This window comes from Lactuca sativa, chromosome 1, assembly GCF_002870075.4.
Source record: "Lactuca sativa cultivar Salinas chromosome 1, Lsat_Salinas_v11, whole genome shotgun sequence".
NCBI lineage: Eukaryota > Viridiplantae > Streptophyta > Magnoliopsida > Asterales > Asteraceae > Lactuca > Lactuca sativa.
This window is the reverse complement of record NC_056623.2, coordinates 72,886,488-72,901,247: the sequence shown is the minus strand read 5'-3', so window position 1 is coordinate 72,901,247 and position 14,760 is coordinate 72,886,488. Positions and strand designations below refer to the sequence as shown.

Sequence of the window (14,760 nt, the reverse complement as noted above, 5' to 3'; positions counted from 1 at the left end):
ACTTGATAAATCTCAATTCTTGATAGCTTAATAAATAATACATTATATAACAGAAACTATTTACATTTGTTTTTACTTTTTATAAATCATGTTAATTCTTAAGTTTTACTTCATTAAGTTATCAAAAAAATACGTACATACAATATGAATATATAGCAAGAAGCTTAGTCTCTCTTAATTGCAAAGTGTAAACGTAAAATACAATCATATAAGTAATAAATAGAAGTTAATTTCGGGAATCCTTTTAGTGCACTCGACAATAACATAGATGATCAATAGTGTTGGACATAAACATCATACTCAACAACCGTATCACCATTAGTGATATTGAAAAATTGAGTCTTTGCAAGAACATACCCACATGCAAATCGGAAAATTCCACTGCCTCCAACAATCGGCATCTCTCTCACAGTTGTGAACACCTCATTCCTCCCTAATATACTCAAAGTGCTACCATTATACTTTCCTTCCGAAAAAACATAATTCATAACCATTAACAAGGCGCTTTCTCTCAAGTCAGCAGATGCATAGAACCCCTGAGCTCTTCCCACCATCTTGGATGTTCGTTCTGGACTCACTGTCAAAGGGTTGTCCATCATTGCCATGAAACCAAACCCGGTGGAGGAGGTGTTGGTTATGGCGGACTGGGCTACCCTGAATGCGGTGGCTTGATCACCACTTACTATGTCATGGAAGTAAAAGTGGAGGTGGCTTAGTTTTTGTTTCTTGAAACCAAGTGTTTTTGATGACAAGTTTCTTGAAAATTTTTGGGATTCTCCATGTAGGAGAAATAAGAATAGGAAAAGGGTGAGAATGGTATACTTTTGCTTGTGAAGACTTTGGGCCATTGTTTTGTGGGGAGGGAGATGTGAAGAGAGTTGTGACAACTGACAACGGTTCTTTTATAAAGCACGATGGGGAAACTTATATTTTATTGGTAATTGGTGTATTCAAAATCAGTTGACATATTCTACTCGGACCAAGTGTTATAAATCACTAAAGCAATGCAAGACTGCAAGTTAACGTTTGTTTCTTAGTTTAAAGCAAGTGAATGCTTATGAATGTAATATGATGAATTATTTAGTATATTAGATGTAAAAAAAATGAGACGGTTGATTTCCTCAAATAGTTTTCTAAAAATATTCACATATGCCGACAAGATAAATAAAACTTGATATAAATTGTTTAACAGGTAATCAATCCCGAAAAAGACAAGATATTTGACTTTGAGAAATTCTTAAATTAAATTTCTACTAGAGATAAAATACAAATATTTGACCTTGCAACTAAATTATAATATATATATTACCTGCTACACTATTAATATGACGTGTTATGCATACGAACATCTTTTAATTGTATTATATATATGAATGTAACAAATGAAGGAAACTTTGTGAATAATCACTTAATATTGGACACCAAGTCTAATAAGTAATAATAGAAAGATTAGGTCAATGGTGTAAATTGATGAATAAACATTATATATATATATATATATATATATATATATATATATATATATATATATATATATAGAGAGAGAGAGAGAGAGAGAGAGAGAGAGAAAGGGTTAGGTTATTTTATTTTCACTATCTATTGTGTGCATGTATGACTGATTCTGGACCAATCATTTTAGTTATTTTAAGAAAGTAATTAATACATATTATATGTTGAAGATATAATGAATATTAATTACATCTTCAGCATTTAATATGCATTAATTACTTTATTAAAATAACTAAAATAATTGGTCCAGAATCAATCATACATGCACACAATAGATAGTGAAAACATTTGAACCTAACTCATATATATATATATATATATATATATATATATATATATATATATATATATATATATATATATATATATATATATATATATATATATATATATAGAGAGAGAGAGAGAGAGAGAGAGAGAGGTTCAAATGTTTCTAGCAAATATTGTGTTCCTAAATACACCAATCACAATTTAGCAAATAATTAAATAATTTATTAAATGAATAAGGGTATTTTCGGGTTTTTGACACACCATCGGCCAATGCACTTTGCTACATCGGGTACGGCCTAAGGTTTCTTTCGATCATTTAAGGTTTGAAATTATTATTTATGCAATTATTAGGTTATAGATATATGTTCCATGATAGCCATTCTTATACACTAATTGATAGACGATTTTGAGTTTTGATTTGGATTTGTGTGCAATAAAATAACATTAATACGAAGGAGCACTTGTAAATTCCAATTCAATTTCTTCCGGTTGGATTTTGTCCTTTGACGACGCTAATGCTCAATTGATTTAAAAAGGATTTGTGTTGAATTTACAATTTATATTCCTTTGTGTATTAGTTTATGTCAAACCCAATATACATTGAATTACTTGGATTAGAACTGACACGAAGGTATTATAAATTCTACTCTAATTGTTATCGATTGATTTTATATAATTGATTGGTTTTTATATTAATCCAAAATCACACAATAGTGTGTATATCCTAATGTGGTTGATTTCATAGCCGATTTGTACACCAATTGTTTGTTAAAATGTCTCAGTGAATACAATCGATGTATTCTGTCAGAATGTATTATATGTATTCTGTCATATTCTATGTATTCTACCAGAATATATTAAGTGATAGTTAATTGCAAGTAACATGTTTTTAATAATTATTAGTTTTTATTGTATTTGTGATAGGAATGGCTGGAAGAAGACGTTGAAGACCTTGATATTCTTTTAGAATATGTATAATTATATTAAAATGTATAAAGATTTTAGTCTATAAGAATATGTATGAATTTGTATTTAAGTTCGAATGTATAAGAATATATTAGAATGTTTGTTATTTTTCAACATCTGATTCAAAAATTTTGTTATTCTTCAATAATATTCTATTAGAATAAAATTCTGAAAAAACATCATTCTAAAAAAATAATATTCTATCAGAATAAAATTCTGAAAGAGCATCATTCTAATAAAAAATATTCTGACAGAATAAAATCGGTAAAAAATTGAAATTGAATTATCTAAAAAATTCAGATTTTTTTAAATTAGGAGAATTAATCATCCCTAAAAATCCGAAAATTTCCTTTTATAAATGTAGTTAATTGTCCAAAATACCCTTTTGCTTAAATTTGTGTGATTATATGCTACATGTTACCCCATTGTAATATGATACACTCTCAAATAATGTTTATTGATTAATTTCATCCATTGGTCGAGATCTGTGCATTCTGACACACAATACTTAGTAAAAACAAAATAACCTAAGTGTATATATATATATATATATATATATATATATATATATATATGTGTGTGTGTGTGTGTGTGTGTGTGTGTGTGTGTGTTAAATATAAAACACGTTGATAAGCAAAACGTTAAGAAAATTATAGATCAACTTCACATTAACAATTTGAACTTGTAATCATAAAATGATAAAATGGTAAAGGAGAAAATGGTTATTTAGAAAACATGAATTTTATAACTATGTATTAAAATATAATCTAAAATAAAATCATTCGGTAATTATTAACGATAACATCTCTCAAATGAATTGAGGTTTACTCAGCTTTTGATGGTAATGTTAGGCTGTACATTATTTATTTATGTTTAGCCCAATGTTGTTCTGGGCCCATAGTACGCCACCACTATTCGATATTGAACTTCCTTTCTGTCGTTTCAAGAGATGCACTTCATCCCCCACTATTCTCAATGCAAACTCAAAATGGATTGGTTCATGTGTCTCACTCCGACAACTCTTCTTTCCCACTGTTCTCAATGCAAACCACAACAATCGGAGTCAAAATTCGAATTTTGGAAATTACAATCACAACACCGGTCAAAACAGTGGGAGAGGGCGGAAGGTGTGGCGGCAGAGGTGGTCGGTTTGGTCGTAGGGGCGGTGGCCGGCAGCAACACAGCGGAGCTGCCTATCCTCGGGCGTCGGTTGGCGGTGGATGGGGAGGGTGAGTCTTCTAGTCGGATCCGTTTTTTCTAGGGGTGGCAAATCGGGCAGTCGTTCTATATTTTTGCCTAACACGACACGACATAAAATCTTTTTCTCAACCCGAACATGACATGACACGATAAAAAATGACAAACATAGAGGGCCGGTCCAAAGATATTCAATGCCCGGGGCGAAACTATGTAATGATGCCCCATTTTTTACTATCAAATTGCAATTAACAATTCTAAGAAATAATTTGTTGTAAGAGCAATGTAACAAAACTTTTTATTTGTAATAAGTCAAAATAATATATATTATACAAACCGAAACTAACACACTTCACCTAAAAGAATTTCTCTGTGCATTTCTTGAAGCAACGATATCAATTATCCTTTTATATTTAAGACAATTTGAACATGAGACAAATAGCAATTTACATTAATTTTTCAAACCTTAATGGACTATGAATCTGAATATATAAAATTGATTAAAAAAATAGATAGAAATCTGATTGTTGCCAAGAGTTAATAAAACAAACTATTAGAAAATTACCTATTGATACAACATTCCAAGCCATGAAAAATTAACAATAACCAATAGTTTCATCATCATGTCTTTAGAAGCTTAAAACAATACATAGTTATGAATTAATAAACATACAAAATTAAAAGTTGAAAGTTAAACTTAAAAATAAAGCAAACAAAGTTATAAATAATAAACAAATACATTATAACAGTAGACGATATTTTTTTTTTAGTTTTTATAATATCCTTTGGCTCAAAAATGAGAACACTAAACTAGACAATTAACTTATCGATTTCCTATTTCGGAGAAACCGTCTTGCCTTGGGCAGCGATTCATCGCTACCGGTTTCACAAAAAGAAAACTAGTAAGGTTGAGACTTCAGAGAATATGATAAGAGAAGGTTGAGAGATAGGAGAGCAGCTGTGATAAATAAGATTGCATACCGGAGGAGGATAATCGTTACTTGTTATGCGGTTTCGTAATTGACTCCTAATTTACAGGTTCCGAAATCAACTCCTAACTTACAGCTCTAAAGTGATTTCAGATGTTGCATCCTAGTTGATTTTCCAGATTTCGCTCCAATTTGATTTCATTTTTTGTTTGCCTATGTTCTGTTAAATTGCTCTCCGTCTCTTCGTCTTCTCCATTCTTCCCAATCCCTCACTTCGCCGTTTCCCAAGAAATGAAGGCGTGTATAATGGGTTTCTTTTAGCCGCTCAAATTACCAACGATTGATGCTTCTCACCCCTCAGTCCCCACACACGCTCTTAGGCTTTAGGGTTAAATAAAATAAACCCATAAAAGGTACATAAATTTGATGTCCCATGTCTCCTTGCTGCCCTGGGCCATGGCCCAGCTCGCCCTGTCCGTGGGTTAGGCCTTCAAACATAGAAAACATGGTAACACGACAAAATTAACAAAAAAAAACCATTTACATAATGTCATCCATAAGTTCTTGTAAAAAAATTTATGACAAACACAAATAACACGACAAAAAATAATATGAAACAATATAGAATGGTGTAAATGTCTTCATTCTTCAAAGTAATGACTAGATGGATTTGCATTTATCTTCGCTATCCAATTCCATATCATTCGCAAGTTCTTGTAAACACACTCTTCATCACCTACAAAACAACAAACATATTAAAAATAGTTAATCATTAAATAAAAAGAGTTCCACAAGAAAACACAATTACCTTTGATCACAAACAACCAATCTTTAGTACAAATTAAAGCTTCAATGTTATCATGTGTCAACAAACTATGATACATTAAGTTATTCATTGTCAGTAGATTGTTCTTGCATCCTAAGAAAATACACGTTTAAAGATAAAAATAAGCTGAGAATAACCAATACTAAGAAAATATTAGAAAATTGGAGCATTAGATGTTTTGTGTGTGTGTGTGCGCGCACACATGTGTGTTTGAATCTAGAATCACTGTTGCACTATGGTAGAAAACTCACACAAAAAAATAATACATGCATCTGTGTGTGTGTAATATATATATATATATATATATATATATATATATATATATATATATATATATATATATATATATATATATATATATATATATATATATATATATATAGAGAGAGAGAGAGAGAGGAATGATCATTTGAGAACTCATAGTTTTCCGAGAACTCGAGAACTAAAAGTGGAGCGTTGGATCAAAAAAAGTGATGGTCAAGATGCATTGTGGCATTTTTGTAAATAAGTGAAAAAATAAAGGGACGGGGACATTGAAATTAAATGGAATTAGGGGCATTTTAGGGTTATAGAAATGACTCATACACAAACGTGTCCTGATCACCATTCCTTATTAAATCTCTCTCTCTCTCTCTCTCTCTCTCTCTCACGTCTCCACCATATCTCTTCCCCTCGTCTCTATCCTCCCTCAATCGGCCCACTTCTAAAATGTCGGCTACCAATCAACAACTTTCATATCCAGATCATCGGTGAAGAATTTACGAACCTATAGATCGACAACGTTCGTGTTTACCTTCGATTGCGATATTTGAAGCCCTAAATCGCCAGATTCATGATCATCGATTCATCGAGATCGATCAACAATGTCGATCGTGTTTCAATCATGTTTCATGAAGCGATTTTGAAATTGTTGGTGATTATGGAAATCGTTATTTCAGATCTTCTGTTTTTCAGACCAACGAACATCGCAACACCTTCCTATATTTATAAACTTCATATAATCATCATCTGCAGCTTAGTATTTTCAATTGGCTTGATCAATTTACATATCCAGTTTCAATCCTACGATCTGAGTCTTGCCAAATCATTGCTTAACTGTAACCTATAAGTTTTTTGATTTGTTTTTTCTGTAATTTTTTTCCTTTGATTTATCTTATCATCATTACAAAATGTGAGGTCGACCAAAAGCACGATTGACGGCGTATAACATTCATTGTGTTTTTAAGTTTAGAATTTTCTTACTCCTTGCATTTTCTTAAATCCTTACCACATGAATCATCATCACTTGTTCCAGGTGCAACTACTTTGGGTTAATTTGGTTACCGATGGATTGCCAACTACAACTATTGGCTTTAATAAACAAGATCCACATGTTATGAAGGAAGGCTAAACCTCGAAAGGTATTTTTTTTCTTTTACTTATTTTTTATTCAAACCATTTGGCAACTTAATGTTGTCAAGGTCATAGAATCCAGGTGGAAATCTCTCTGCCATATCTTTAAGCTACAATATATAATAAGAAATTCAATCATAAAATCTTTTTTTTCAAATTATTAATTGTAAGAAAATACTTGTGATGTAAGAGACTTTATCACATCTTTAGCAGCATTACATTTAGTAGATTCCTCTGCAGCCAATACCATTGTTTCTTGGGATTATTTTCTTCATTTTTGAAGTTATGCTTCTTGAATTTCACAATGATGTCTGAGGCTATCAACCTCACAAGATTCATAAAAAGTAAAAAACAAAACATTGTAATTTATAAAACTTTGGGAATCTACCTGCCTACGTAATTTAAGAACTTCTTGATTCAACAAATCATTAGTCCTCTTCAAACTATTCGCCACATTTTTCAAGAAAGAAAGCCCCGATGTTGAGGAGGATGCTAAACTAAAATGTTGATGGTGTTATTTGATTTCTACACTAAAACCTGCAACAATTACATATTAATATTACGTATAAAATGTTGATCAACTTATACAAGAATATGATAAAAAATTGCAGCTCATTTGTTAATAACATTATATTTTATATATTAGCTAATTAACCACATCTGATTTGTGGTAATTGCTTCTATATTAAGCTTTATGAATCACTTGTGGTTTACATGTGAATCACTTGTGATTTACATGTGAATCACTTGTGACACTGTGAATCATTTGTGATTTATATGTGAATCACATGTACTTCATATGTAAATCATCTTAATTATTTATTTTTTCTAACCATATAGTTTATTTTAATTGCTTCTATATTGAGCTTCATGAATCACTTGTAATTTACATGTGAGTCACTTGTGATTTACATGTGAATTACTTGTGACACATGTGAATCATTTGTGATTTACATGTGAATCACATGTAATTCACATGTAAATCATCTTAATTATTTATTTTTTCTAACCATGTAGTCTATTTTAATTTGTTTCATTTTGGCAATATATCATAAGTGAATCATATATGAATTACATATGATTCACGTATAAATCACATCTAATTCACAAGAAAATCACAAGTGATTCACATATGAATTACATGTGATTCATATGTAAATCACATATGAGTTACATGTGATTCATATATAATTTACATATAAATTAGATGTAATTCATACGTAAATCACAAGTGATTCACATGTAATTTACACGTAAATCTCAAGTGATTCACATAATTTTACTTGTATGTTACATGTGATTCATATGTAAATTACATGTGAATCACATGTAATTCACACGTAAATCTCAAGTGATTCACATATGAATTACATGTGATTCACATGTAATTTACATATGAATCACATATAACTTACAAGTAAATCTCATATCAATTTCATATGATTCACATATAAATAACAAGTGAATCATATATGAATTACGTCTATATGCACACATGTATTTTTGTGAGTTTTCTTGTATTAATCATTTTTTTTTTATTTTTCTTGTAGATTTGGAAGAATTTCTGGAAAATATTGAAGAGGTGAAAACTGATAAATTAAAGAAAATATGAAAATCTTGACACGAAAACATGAAAACGCTGTGAAATTTTGTAGTATTTTTTGTTTTTTTTTTTTTTTATATTTTTTTTATCGAATAAAATACTTGTACTATTGTGTTTATAGATTATTAAATAAAAATTGATTTTTGTTATGATTACTTACGAATATTATAGTATAAGAAAGATGTATATATGCACCTAAAACGTTGATTTGTTTTGTTAAAAAAATTAGAGTTTTATTAAATATTTTAGTTTTTTTTTTAATTTATTGATTTTTAAAAACTTAGTTTTGAAAAGAATGCAGTTTTATAAAAAATTACAGTTTTTTTATAAAATTGAAGTTTTTTTTTTGAAAAACCTGTAGTTTTTTTTTTTTAAAAATGCAGTTTTTTTTTTTATAAAATTACAGTTTTTTTTGAAAAAAATGCAATAGTGTTTTTTTTTGAAAAAAAATGCAGTTTATTTTTTAAAAAATAGTTTTCGTCAATTATTTTAAAAAAATCATGTTTTCTGAAAAAATTAAAAAAATCTCCATATTTTAAAAAACTCGAAAATTATTTTAAAAAAAATCAGAAATTTGATTTATTATGTTAATTTCTAAAACTTTTTATTAAAAATTAAACATTAAATGAGATCGGTAAGATGATGATCATGCACTTAATGAGTAAATTTTAATCTAACGCTCCACCTTTAGTTTTTATGTTTTCGGGAAACTATGAGTTCTCAACGGATCTCAACAATATATATATACAACAATATATATATATATATATATATATATATATATATATATATATATATATATATATATATATATATTTGATTTATTATGGTAATTTCTAAAACTTTTTATTAAAAATTAAACATTAAATGAGATCGGTAAGATGACGATCATGCACTTAGTGGGTAAATTTTAATCTAACGCTCCACCTTTAGTTTTTATGTTCTCAGGAAACTATGAGTTCTCAACGGATCTCAACAATATATATATATATATATATATATATATATATATATATATATATATATATATATATATATATATATATATATATATATATATATATATATATATATTGTTGTGTAACGAAAGGTGGTATTTCTATAGAACTTTCTGTTTACATATTAATTAAAAATACCTACGTAAGAGTTTAGTTTAGTTTACTGCTCTATGGAACAATATTTATTATATAGTAGAATTATACAGCCTAACAAGGATCAATCAATATCTAGTCACCTTTATGTTCAATTCCCAGATTTTTGTTATTATTCACAAATGTTTGAGTTTAAACTTTGTGCTTTGTATTCAAACTATTATTATAATTATCAATAGATCTTATTTCATTATTATATTCAGAGTTTAAAAACGATTGTGGGATTAAATGTGATTGAATTAGGGACTTGACTTTATTTCATTATGTAAAATAACTTTTACTTAAAATACTAATAATCAGTTCCTAATAACTACAAACTCGGAACGGATTAAGAGCGTAAAAATTGTTCGATTCAAAACCATGCCCGACTACGGGTACCGAAAAAAATAAGAGTAAATTCCTAATAGCTACAAACCAATAATAGAGTTTTGAAAAATGAGGGCTATAGAAAAAATACATTGGAGAAACGATTAGAAGTTCCGCAATGTCGATTCATTGATAATAGAAATCAGAAGCAATTAGCCGTTCGGCAATCAAGAAACAACCTAAACTTCACGTCTTCACATGTGTCGATCAACAATGGCGGATTGGCGGCTCACCATTGGCGATTCAAATTAAGGATGATTTTGATTGGGATGATGAAGGGTGAGCACATTGGACTCACTTGTGGTTGGAGATGATAAAGCTCCCTAGAATGTCGATTGAACACACTTGTGGCTGGAGAATGATAAAGGGAGTCATCAGAAGGTGTTGTTTAGATTTTTAAGCGTTAATTGAGTTTTCAAAAGCAGGCATAATTGAAATAGCCTTCTACGGTTTAAATACTTTATTATTTTTTTCTTTTGGAACCCGCGAATGATATTATAAAGACCATGCATAGCAAGTCGCTAGGCGGGTAAAGAGTTACACAACAAAAGAGGTAAAAGAAAAAACAACAAAAATACAAAGATACATGCTAGTTAAAAGGGTGAGTACTCCAATCAGTCCAATTTAGACTTCTGTCTTCGTTCCGATGCTTGAACCAAAGAAAAGTTGTTCTTTAACAATATCAACCACAATTGTGGGAGCAGTCCTCTTATTTCTGAATATCATTTCATTTCTAGCTTTCCAAATGCTCCAAAAAGCTTCGTAAAAAATACTCCATAATTTTTTCTTCTTTTTAGGACAGTTCTCCTAGTTGGATGCGTAGTCTAACACCTCTTGTACAATTTGTAAGTTCTTTATTGGGATTTTGCACCATTTTAAAATCCACTTCATCATAGTTTTCGGATAAGGGCATCGTACCAATGTATGGTCTCCATCTTCCTCATTACATCCACAATTGTAGTAGATGGTAGAATCAAGCATGATACCACGCTTAACCAGGGCCACTAGTGCAAAACGGGCTTCCGTGACACAACAAATGAGTGAGTGTATGCATACAGCCACACATTCGTGTTCACTACGTGTGTGACTGAAGGTCGAGTGACATAGAGTACATACGGTCACATTAGTGAGTTAGTGGCCATATCCATTTGAAAAGAGTGGCGAAAGGCATAAAATGAAAGAGCAAATGGTTTCAATACTCATGAAAACGTGTATTTTGAGTGACATTAGTCCATCTAATTGTCACATGAATATGATGTTTGTGTAGCCTTATGTATATTTGGTGACACAACCATTGGTTTTTTTGGGGGATTTCGTCACTTAAAATTAAGCAATGAGTGGCCTAAGGTGTTAAAAAGAGTGGCTAAATGTATTAATAATCTTGAAAAAAAAATGTATTTTGAGTGACGTTAGTCCATCTAATTACTACATGAATATGATGTTTTTATAGCCATTGGTATATTTGGTGACACAACCATGGAACTTTTTGGGGATTTCGTCACTTACAATTAAGCAATGAGTGGCCTCGGGTGTTAAAAAGAGTGGCCAAATGTGTTAATAATCTTGAAAAAGTGTAGTTTGAATGATGCTAGTCCATTCAATTGCCACATGAATAGATGTTTGTGTAACACTCATAAAATTTACGCCAATTTAAAACATTTTAATCCATTCAAAACCATTAAGTTATTACAACGTGTTTTCAAAATAGTTTAAACATCAGAGTATCCCCAGAACCAAATCACAAATCATGAAATATGAGGAGCGGTACGATCATGCCTTTGCCTTGCCACGATCTCCTGATGTACCTGAAACAATAAACTGAAACTATAAGCCCGAAAGCTTAGTGAGTTCCCCCAAAATACCCATACACACATAACCATACCCATACAACAATGAACAACATACTATGGGCCCAACCAACCATCCGGTTGGAATACCCCTAGCCCTCAACCTTCGGGTTGGAATGCCAACATACTACGAGTCCAATCATCCTATCAAAATGGAATACTCTCGGCCCACAACCATCGGGTTGGAATGCCCGGACACCTACACATACAACAATAACTACTATGGGTCTAATCATCCCTCAGGATGGAATACCCCAGGCCCTCAACCATCGGGTTGGAATGCCAACCTACTATGAGTCCAATCATCCTACCGGGATGGAATACTCCTGGCCCACAACCAATTGTAACGCCTGTGTTTCGGGCTTGCCATTTGTAGCAATGTAATAGTCTAGGTTGACCTTTGTAACCCGTTTTAAAATAATAAAAGTGTATTATTTGAGTATTATGTGTTTTGTGCTTAATTGCTTAATTATGTGGTTTGATTAATTAAGAATAAAAATAAGCGTCAAAATTTAAGTGTAAAATAAACTTAATATCTTTGGTTAATGTTGTAGTAATTGAAACCAGGTTTCCGAATATATATAGAACGCCCAAATCTGACTTCGTATGAGGAAGTTATGATTTATCGAAGTTCCGGCTTAGCGATATACAGCCTGTTTTACTCGATTTGAGATCGAGCGGTTGTTAGCCGAAGCAATCTAAATGAGAATCGAAGATCTCATTGTTGGTATTGAAACGATAAAAAGTTAGGCGAGAACGGACGTCAAACGAAGAAGTTATGAATTTATAACGAAAGTTTCTGTCCCGGCCTATTAAAAATAATTAATAAAAATAAAGTCAAAATTAGCCGACGAAGTCTAAACGAAAGTCGTAGAGCGTGGTCTCACCTTCGCGTGGATATAAAGAACGTCGAAAACGGAGTTCGTATGAAGAAGTTATGAATTTCCGAAGTTTATTAATCATTTTGTATTTATATTTAAATCAAAATTCGGAAGCATTATCCGAAGGAGTCACCGATCTGATCCGAGGTACGCCCCGCGTACTCGAGTACGCCCCGCGTACTCCGAGGGATGTCGACACTCGCACTCGAGCACTTCGGATACGTAAGCAATGACGTTTTGGGCAGTACGCCCCGCGTACTCCGAGGCTCAAGCCTCTATATAAAGGATCCGAAGACAGCCTTCTTTGTTGTTCAATTTCTTCTCTTCTCTCTAGTCTTTTGCATTGTTTTTCGTGCCGAAGCTATCCCGAAGTCCCGGTATCATACTCTAGCCCCGAGGCAAGTCCCGAGACCCCGAAGATCCCGAGAAGTGCGGTTCCCGAGTCGAAGCTCTGCCCGCGAGAAGTTCGATTTTTGTGAAGATCTTCCAGATCTGCTGTGGATTACTACTTCTATAAGCCGTAGTGCTGTCGGATCATCTTCTGATCAAGTGAGTGTGTAGTTATTTTCTTCTAATACAATAATACGAAGTATTTTATATAAAAATACGTGCTATGTGTATATATTTGGTTGTGTTATGTGTGAATGAGTATTCACTCTCTTCTATCTTATAGATCTGCTTATTTCTTTATGAGATACGTGTTATGTGTGTGTGCCTCATCTGTTATGTGATATATGTGTTGATTAAAGCATGCTATACAGGTTTTCTTTAAACTATGTATACAAATGTATATTTTTATCTACTAATATGTTGGGTAGAACATGGGTAGACCGTTGGTGTGTAATAAACAGATGAGAGGCCTCGTTGCTGTTTGATTGAGTCATCTAGCGGAGTTTAGATGACGACCACTGGCTATTCTAGACAGTCTTGTGGAAACATTAGCAGGTTCGCCACCTGTAGGTGTTAATGAACTTGGGTGTTCATTCGCTGTACTCCATCCCCCTCATGGTTGCCTTATTTGACTTATATTGCTGAGGTACCCCCGAAGCATGTGTTGTCGCCCCGATGAAATATTCTTAGACTAGGTCCCTTATGTTAGTTGTTTTAGGGACATTAAAGTGAGAATAACGGGAATGGGTAATTGGGTTATTGTTGGTTGGTGAAAATTAAATATGATATTTATTGTGGGTTGAAAACCCTATATGCTCACCAGGCTCCCAAGCCTGACCCACTCAGTTTTAAATTGTATTACAGGTAGTGGCGGAAGGGCATGAGATGGATGAACCGTCAAGTTGTTTTGTTTACAAGTCTGCATATGTTTATATTTGTTATATGACTTGTAATGTATTCGTTTATGCTTATTGGTCTGTATCGGAACATGACACCCCGAGTTTTAATTATAATGAAAATACATTTCTTTTATGAAATGCTTCGGTAAACAATGTTTTATCATGTTTTGTTTTCGGGAACAAATTCCGCAACTCTTTCAAATCAAAAGGATTTACTCTGAAAATATTTAAAAGCATAAATGAAAATCGGTCTTTTCTGGCCGAGATTTTGGGGATGTCACAGTTGGTATCAGAGCATTAGTTTAAGCGAACTAGGAATTTGTTGGATTTCTAGACTTAAACTTAGAATGCTAAGTGAAGTTTTGAGATGCGTGTCTGTTATGTTTTAGACACGAACACTAGTTTATTTTAGGAAAGTTGCCTAAAATGCTTTATGTGCTAAATGTTATATGTTGCCATATATGATATTATTTGTTCGGATCTATGGTCTGTTGCCGACCGGATCTAGAAACCTTATGTGTGTAGGATTCTAAG

The 14,760-nt window shown here is 31.9% G+C and overlaps 1 protein-coding gene across 1 annotated transcript; it reads right to left on the bottom strand.

Moving 5' to 3' along the window:
* On the bottom strand, nucleotides 1-888 carry LOC111916582 (dirigent protein 21). Its single transcript, XM_023912242.3, has one exon. The coding sequence runs from the start codon at nucleotides 846-848 to the stop codon at nucleotides 273-275; it is 576 nt and encodes a 191-aa protein (XP_023768010.1). The 5' UTR covers nucleotides 849-888; the 3' UTR covers nucleotides 1-272.
* Nucleotides 889-14,760: the final 13,872 nt, after the last annotated feature.

Coding starts and splice junctions, on each gene's coding strand:
- LOC111916582 (XM_023912242.3), bottom strand. CDS start 848: ATGGCCCAAAGTCTTCACAAGCAAAAGTATACCATTCTCACCCTTTTC.